General features: G+C 39.7%; 1 protein-coding gene across 2 annotated transcripts; it reads right to left on the bottom strand.

The window, feature by feature from the left end:
• Window positions 1-209: 209 nt before the first annotated feature.
• On the bottom strand, window positions 210-8001 carry rsrc2 (arginine/serine-rich coiled-coil 2). 2 transcript variants are annotated; one of them, XM_083979145.1, is made up of 10 exons: window positions 7896-8001; window positions 6669-6813; window positions 6214-6254; window positions 4837-5000; window positions 2450-2581; window positions 2219-2335; window positions 1649-1734; window positions 1290-1552; window positions 1053-1142; window positions 210-932 (listed from the first exon to the last, which is right to left on the bottom strand). In XM_083979145.1, the coding sequence occupies exons 1-10, from the start codon at window positions 7899-7901 to the stop codon at window positions 747-749; spliced, it is 1230 nt and encodes a 409-aa protein (XP_083835271.1). In that variant the 5' UTR covers window positions 7902-8001; the 3' UTR covers window positions 210-746. The 2 variants fall into 2 exon arrangements, with proteins under 2 accessions (XP_083835271.1, XP_083835272.1); XM_083979146.1 differs by having other exon boundaries at window positions 213-932; window positions 2288-2335.
• Between the last annotated feature and the right edge of the window lie 700 nt (window positions 8002-8701).

The raw sequence follows: 8701 nt of genomic DNA on the forward strand, positions 1-8701 counted from the left end.
TGGTTAAATTTCAAGAAAAAGTTGGGGACCCCCTTTAACCCTCCCAAGGTCCCCGGACCCCACTTTGAGAACCATTGTACTAGAACATTGCAAAATGAGGTGGAGGATCCATGCCAGAATTATCTTCTATGTAAGGTAAAATGACCATATGATGTTAATATCACTTATAAAAAAAGATTAGAGATATGAAAAACCTCACTCAACACAAAATTAATTTATTTCAAGGATATCTGAAATATGTGATAACTCTTCTTGGGCCCATCTCTATCCATGGTGATCCTCAAGACAAAATGTAATACAGTCCAAAGTTTTTCCCAATCAGGCAAGATGACATTAAGAGATTCTGATAATGACATTGACTTCAGTTGCCTTTTCCTAAATGGATGTAAAGAGTGTTCACTTGAACCACATTATTACCAGTTTATGTTCAAACAATCACATATCAATATATATATTTGAGTTAAAAAAAAAAAAAAAAAAGCTATCACATTATTCAAAACAACAATCTAACTTTAACCAGCATCAACCTGTCAAATTGATGCTTCCTTTTCCAAAGATGTACAGATTAATCAACACTGAGACAAACTCAGCATCTGAGTATTTACATTGTAATGTTCCAATACGCGAGATGTTTGTCTATAAATAAATTACAGATTCAGAGCAACATCCATGCAAGCTTGAGGGCTGGCGATGAATTGGAAGTCCAATATGATCAGATGGGCGGCGCTGACAGTCAGTTTTTGGCACTAGATAGAATCCATTCCTCGTGAGAATGATGAGGAGAAGCCGAGGCCCATTCCCCTCTGGGTGTGTGTCTGAGACCGAGCCATCTCGTACTGAACATCAAGGTTCCTAAACATCTCCTCCTGTTTTTGAAGAGTCTTCAAGCCATCATCATTAAGTGGTTTGGAAGTTTCTGCTTCTTCTTCTCCCTGCACAGACAGTAAATTCAGTTTAACTTTGAGAAGTTGCAGGCAGGAAAGCTAAAAGTTATGACTGTACATTTAGTATCAAGCATTTCAGGTTAAGGGAAGTAATGCAATTATACTTACTTTAATACCCATTAGTTTGCGAAATTTAACATTTTGGTCCTTGTTTCCAAAGTTTAGCTTCTCCCACAACTCAGCTGTCTGGGATTTGTCCTTAAAAATATAAATAAATAATCATTAAAGTATATCCTATGATGTGCATGTACTTTCAATAACCAATTATGATGATCTGAGGAAATAAAGCTGGACATGCATAGCACTGGTCAATAAATATTCAATAGGAGCAAAATGAAATCTTACCCCATCCTTCTTTCCCTGCCATAGCTTTTTTCTCTTTTTCTCCTGCTCTGCAAACTTCATGGGATTTACAGCGGATGGATTGTAGTAGCTGGGAACAGCAATACCAGTCTCTGCCAGTGTTCTTGCTTGAAGAGCTGCCATTTGTGCTGCCATAGCAATCTGAGGTGTGACCTGAGTCCCAGAGGCCAGGAGGGCTGCCACATTGAGGGCGGGGTTTGAGACAGCAGCTGCCGCAGCAGCAGCAACTGCGATAGGGGCGGCCACTGAAAATGAATTACACATAACGGCATAAACGATTCCATTCAGATTTTACTCAAATAATCAAAGTTTTCAAAAGTTACAGAATAAGCACTTCTTACCTGCAGCTATCTCCTGCTGTTGTTGCTGCTGTTTATCCAACAGTTCCTTCTCTTTCTGTTCCTGGAGTTTCTTGGCTCTCTCCAGCCTGGAAAGAAAAAGAACAAGGATCATTTTATTCAAAAAAAAAAAAAAAAAGTATGTTGCGCTCGATATGTATGGGGAGGAAAAACTCTGATAATCTCAGGCAGATAATATGGCTTGTTGCACAGTTAACTGACTCAGAGAATTTGAGGCCATCTTAGTTTCCAGTTTTTAAAGGGGAAGAAAAATTCTGCTGTTTTATTTTCATGTTAGCACCAGAAGGTAGTGGTGCCCATACTGACAATACCTGCCTTGTTAGATTAACTCACTAATGCCCTGATTAACCAGCCCTGGCCTAATCTTCAAGTGACACCCAGCTGTACTGACTAATGACCCAGGATGGTATTTACCGTATACAATACAGTAGTACAACCTGATGTGTGTTTAAAAAACAATTAGTCCACTATAATAAAAAACAGTAACATAGCCAGAAAGTCCAGAATGACCAGCCATCTATATTGTAACTGCACTGCAAGCTGCTCCCTAACCTTCTGGCCAGGGCCTCTTGTGCATCCATAGCTGTGTTTCGGCCCCGGAAAGCAGGTGGATTAACAGACCTGCTTCGACTCTTTCTGCGCACTTTCTCGCTCCTCTTCTTTCGCTCCCTGGTGAAGCAATCCAAATAATTCAGTGAATATACAGTCAGTGACATGTAAAATAGTCAAAGTTCAAAAACACTTAATTGCCACTAGAAATGGTTATATTTCAAGTATGCCCACCTGCTTTTACTGCGACTCCTGCTATGATGACGGTGTTTGGTCCTTGAACCTGAGCGAGACCTGGCCTTCTTCTTCCTGTCCCGGCTGCGCGACCGCGATCGCCGCTTATCACGACTTCGGCTGTGATGCCGCCTGAAAGTAACAAGACCCCTTTCAATATAAATCAAATATATATGTGTGTAACTGGGAAAAAATCAGATATGATTATTAGGGTCCGGGCAGCGCAGCTGCCAGGACACTATTGTATTCCTAGGAATTCTTCTTCTTCTTTCTTCTTTCTTCTTCTTCTTCCAAGGAAGTCATACTTCCCATGGGTGAAAACTCACCAAACTTCACAGAAACATCCAACCCCATGCCAGATTCACTCAACTCCAAGGACATGACAATAAGCGTTTAAATTTAAAAACTTTAAAAATTCCTACCAAACCAATGGTAGATGCTGCAGTTTTGAAACGTCACCACAATGTAGCCTCAATACTGCTGAAACTTTTGTCCACTTAAACTCATTATTACTCAAATTATGAAGTCCATCACTCTGTTTTTTTTCAATAACTGTAAAACTTTAAACAGTATAAAATGTATCTCCTCCCACAATTTTTGCTCAATTGACACCAAACTTGCTACAGAGCATCTCCAGACTGTCCTCCACAAAACTTGTTTCTCAGATTTTTGATTAAGCAAAAATTGAGCCTACAGTGCATGAAAACGTTTGACTGTAAACAGTACTGTAAACATATACCATCAAATTCTTGCTAAATACATTTTCAATCTTCCTGAAAAAAAATGACAATATTCTGGAGTCATGGTTGATGAAGTTTGGCAAATATCAGAATTTTAATTCAAAAACTGAATTTTCTAGAACATTTTGAATTCTGCTCTCATGGGAACAACTGCAGTCAATGTGAGAGTGGAATTTTTAAACATAAGATTTTCTCTTATGAAGCAAAACACATATCATTAAAAACAAATCACCAACATTTCCATGCTGTCAAGATGCAATTTATGTATTATCAGATTTTTGTTTAGATGACTGAATTTCTGACATTTTGACCATTTCATCACAACAGCTGCCCGGGCACTGGCTCACCTGAGTGGATAAATGAAGCTACACAGCAGGTCTCACTACCAGCCAATTAGCTCAGCGAGTTAGGAGCTGGTTCTTGGTGTCAGAGCAGGGTTTCCGCTACATGTAATTGATCGTGGCTCACCGCCACGGCAAAATAAAAGCCGCCACACCTTCAGAATGATGATTTTTTTTTATTTATGTTAAAACAATGTAAAGCAGGTTTTCCACTAGGGGTTGCACAGACTAGTCCCCTGCTCCACAATGACGTTTTGAGCTTGACGTCGACTAGTCGCTGATCATGTAACAGTAGGCTACAAGAGTAGCGGCTTGAAACAACAGCTGAGTGCGCTGAATGAAAAAAATACGAGCGCCGTCAAGCTGGATAGAACGAGCGCGTACCAGACAGGAAGTCGGGCACAGAAAAGGCGAGAGAATCCGGTCAATTTTCAAAATAAAATAAATGATGATTAAGTTTGCTGTCCGTCTATAAATATTTGTCAGTTGCGTCTGCACACAAGACACATCCATAGGCTACATACAGCGCTAGAGACAGACGTGTGTGTGTGGAAAACCGAGTAGCCTACAGACGGGTCGATGTTTGACCGGCGCGGAGAGAGAGAGCAGGAGAAACTTCCGCTTCCGCGGGCAGTGTGTCGGGCTGCCGGCAATTAAAAAAATAAAAAAAAAACTCCGCTCATATCGACAGCTTTACGTCGCGCACAACAACAACCCCCCCCTGATCAGACCACCCTCGCCGCCACTCTTTAAAAAAATCCTGGCGGAAACACTGCAGAGGCTGTGGGTTCGAGACCCAGCAAGGGTGATGATGATGATGACAGATCAAAATGTCAGTTGTCCTCAACACGAAACACAAGACAATTGTCCTAATGGTGCCATCACAGCAAGCCTCTAAATTTTAAAATCCAAATAGCTTGGACTGGACCATGTGCGAAGGCTCCTAACATCTTAGAGTCACAGTAGATGTTTAACAAATACATATCATTATTTTACCTCAAAAACTGCGATAGACAACGGTCCTTTGGTTCCCGAGGTTGTGGGTTCAATCCTCAACTGATGCAGATTGGACATTATAAGGACAACTCTCTTGTCTTCCTATTCTCCTGTTTGTTGCTCAGAATTGCCTAAATTTGCCCAAAAGTAGCCCGGACCGACCCATTGCTGCGCAGCAGCTATAATTATTATTAATATTCTAACCAAAGCATCATGGAGCCTACACAACTAATCTAGAAACTATACCAGAAACATACCCTTAAAGAAATGAAAGGACTTGTTAACATACTTCTTTTTGTAGTCTACTAACCTCTCTCGTGAGTGTGACCTGGACAAGCTCCGGCCCTTGGAGAGCTTCCTGTCTTTGCGTCTGGATCTCTCCTCTCCATTCTCTCCTGAAAGTCGTTCCTGTTCTTGCTGCTCATCTGTTTTTCTGTGCGACTTTGATGGCTTCTCAGAGTCCCTCTTTCGTGCCTGTTTTAAGAAGAAGTTGTCTCTTTCAGGAAAATAGTGCAACAAAAAGAGTTAGTACCATGGCTTAGAGCAGAAGGTATGAAATAAATTTTGACAAGTTGAAAAAACGCCATGTCAAATGTAAAATCAACTTTCGGAACATGTTCTCATGTCATTCTCAAAACATGATTGTAACTGTGGGCATTTCTGTGATACAAACAAATCTGAATGCATATTTTCAATATGATTACAGGGATTAATTAAACCATGTTTGGAGCCTCTCACATCTTTCAGTATTGTGCATGCAAACCCTAAGGTTTCTGATTCTGAGAACAAGACTTACTTATTGTTTTTTTTTTCAGTTCAGCAACATCAACAATTCAATATCAACTTAATGGTTTGAACCCGAGCCAATGCAGATGTGGATCCAACTTACTTCTTACAGCTTTTCTACTTGCGTCATCCAAGTCATACAGCATACAATGACAAATTAACATGAGAAACACCACTACATTTTTATTCCAACACATCTTGAGGCGTCACACAGTGTTTATCTTGTATGACCACAGTTTGGACGGTAGTTGTTTTATATACTGGCAATTAGCCAGATAGGCAAAGCTGCAGCTTTGTACATGATATGGAAAGAGCACCATGAAATTTCCATTTGGATTCATTTTCAGATTTATTTGATTAATTATGCCCATTCCTAGCTGCAAGAGATGCAGAGTTAATTCCATTTTTCTACTGATAGTGTGAGACAAATAGGAGTTTGAATGGCAGATAGTTACCTGTCCCAGTAGTAGACATATTATTTTGCTATGTCAGCAGGGTCTTCTGTTCAGTCTCTTCGTGCATTAGCACGCTGAGTATGATTTATTGTAGAAATGTTATCATGTGATCTACACACAGGATTTAACAAAAAAAGAAAATAGAAGAAAAAAAAAAAAGAAAAAAAAATCTACTCTTCACCATTTACTATGGTTACACACAATGACATATCCAAGGATGACAGCTCCTTCTGACACATGTCTGCACAGGAAAGGTAAGAGAGGACCCTTTCCATCTGAGTAAACCCATCTCCCTATTTCTTTCACTCTTAACTTTGGTTATTGTAACATAAAACGTATTAAAATATACTCACCTCAACCTAATTCTAACAAGGACTATGACTTAAGGCCTTTATAATCACATCAAATGTGTTTTTTTCAATTATATAAATTAATTTATCATTTACCTCTTTGCTCCTGCTGCGACTCCGTCTGTATTTTCTGTCACCTAGAAACAGGGGGAAAGAGATTGCTGCTGTCAGATATACATTTCAAAACGACCTTTTCGATATCAGAAAAAAAAATTGGTTGGGAAGAGCCTGTTTGGACAAACAAACAACAAATCTACTCTTCTAAGTGGTATTTACTTCCCTGAGCTTACACTAAATTTGCACTTTAAAAAGAAAACATTGGGAATGCAGACTTTGTCCAGTGACTGATGTTGTGTTATATAATATGCCAATGAAACATCATGGAAGTAAAGGCACAGTCACCTCTAAAATATAAGTGTATTTAGTGCATGTGCCAGACTCAGTTGGTACATCTTCTGTCCTGACTAGCAAATGATACATTTCATGTGTGTACATGCTGAGAATAAATTTTCACTGCACATGCTGTGGTCATACTTAGATTGAATACTAACGTTTTTGGTCCCTGGAGCGTGACCTTGACCGTGAATGGTGGTGTTTGGAGCTTCTGGGAGATCTGGATGACTCCATGTTGTGTTTTTTTCTGTGATGAACTGGGGAGCCTGTCCTGGTCAGTTCAACGGAGTCATTGTCGCTTCCCTTAAACAAATGGATATGAGAACAAACATCAGCATCAAATCGAGCATTATGTTCAAGTAATACTACACTCGTCTAGGCAATGTGATCTGGTACAAAACAAGTATTACTGTTATCATTCCTCACATCCAATGATTTGGGTTACAGCAAGTTGTCTATGACTGATTCAGCAATAATACTAATATCTGTGTGTCACAGCCCTGCCAAATATTACTTCACACAGGCAAAACTTAACCATCTACACCTAACTCTCTCCATCACTAAATTTTATGTTCATACTCGATTTCTGTGTCTTCCTAAAAAATATATTCACCATATCACCCAACTGCCCCTTTGTTTCAAGAATAATAAAAAAAAGAAAGAAAGAAAGAAAGAAAGAAAGAAAGAAAGAAAGAAAGAAAGAAATTAAGTGAACAGTGGCTGGGTTGAAGTGTCCTACAGGCCATCTTCGTGTTTTGCATTCTGCTTATTGGAAACATTTTAGTCGTCTATTCTATTGCACTCTTTCGTGACTCTAGTTTTTTCTGCTTACTAAATATTCTTAATATGCTAAGTCCGTGAAAACATGTCTCGTAATAATAGACCTAAGATCTAATTTAAACTATTTGGTACAAATCAGGCACGGGGTCAGTGAGCTATTATCCATAAACAGCGCTTGTAATCGGGCCAACAATAGCATTAAGTTACCTCCTTATTAAATCCGCCAATTTTGCAATGTTAAAAGCTGCTTCTGGTTTTGTTGATGGTCATTTTCTCAGGTGCGCTATATCGACATACGTCATCCAGTGAATTTAATCTTTGGACAGAAATGTGCAAACCCATTACTGGGATAATCGTAGTAAGCACAAAATAAACAGCTAGATGGCTAATATGCTACATAGCTCGGCTAAATCCCTCTACGTTCGTCATTCATACTAAACCATCACAGTGCTGTTTTAGCATTTGCTACGATGCTAAGCTAAGTAATGCTAACCGCCATCTTTAAGAAAAATGATTGCTAAATATAATTGTGAACGTGAAGTAACGCCGTTTGGATTTCGCTGCATTCGTGTATGTCTCGATAATGACCGTGTAATGGTACTTACCGACATAATTTCGAAGAGCACCCTGTGTGTAACACCGTTGTTATTGTTGACTCGGCAGACGGACACGGTGAAGTCGGTACTCGAGTCAAGCTGCTGCTGCCGTTGTGCGGCTCAGCTCCGTTCTTATCTGGGTTGCCAGGTTTTGCCCCTGGAATCTCTTACTGTCCGAGAAATTACCAGGGGCACGGTGAATACGCAAAAGAAATCCCATCTTAACAAAGCCGATTCATTTATACGTATCTACTTAACATTACATGTAATTCGATGCATCCAATTGTACCACGTTGGGTTCCGAGTTTGACAAGTTTGATAAGTTAAAATATGAGGAATAGTGCTGATATTTATCGCGTAAACCTCCTGTAAAAGGCATTTTGTTAATGTATTCGGTAGTCCAAATAATATTATAGTCAGTGGTGAATTAAAACACCCTAACCTTTTGTTATTTTTGTTGTTGTTTTCCTAACCACTGTCGAGAATGTTGCAGGATAATGAAAGATGTAAAATCTGGCAACATAGCAGTGAGCCCGCCCCCTGTCTAAAACACTGTGCTGTTTTCCCAAAGTTTAGCCTGTCAGGCTGCACATTGCTCAGCTAATGTCTAGCCCAGAGAAGCTTCCGATCAATTACTTACATTACAGTGGGATACTATGAACATAAGGGCTGTGGTTGGGGTTTACTCCTGCCTGTCCTTACAAAGCAGGCTGAATTAGTCTGTGACGGAAGTTGTATCTGGAAGTCATAGCGCTGAGAAAAATAAATTGAACAACTACTTCCTGTTAGTTTTCTGCGACCCGCCAAATTCTAAA

Source organism: Trachurus trachurus (genome assembly GCF_905171665.1).
Source record: "Trachurus trachurus genome assembly, chromosome: 9".
In the NCBI taxonomy this organism is placed as follows: Eukaryota; Metazoa; Chordata; class Actinopteri; order Carangiformes; family Carangidae; genus Trachurus; species Trachurus trachurus.

What these genes read in the sequence shown, in the direction of transcription:
- rsrc2 (XM_083979145.1), bottom strand. An exon ending in AGGTCACACTCACGAGAGAG is followed by an intron (nt 2,582 to 4,836) that starts GTTAGTAGACTA and finishes TGTTACTTTCAG; the next exon opens with GCGGCATCACAGCCGAAGTC. An exon ending in ACAGCAGGAGATAGCTGCAG is followed by an intron (nt 1,553 to 1,648) that starts GTAAGAAGTGCT and finishes ATTCATTTTCAG; the next exon opens with TGGCCGCCCCTATCGCAGTT.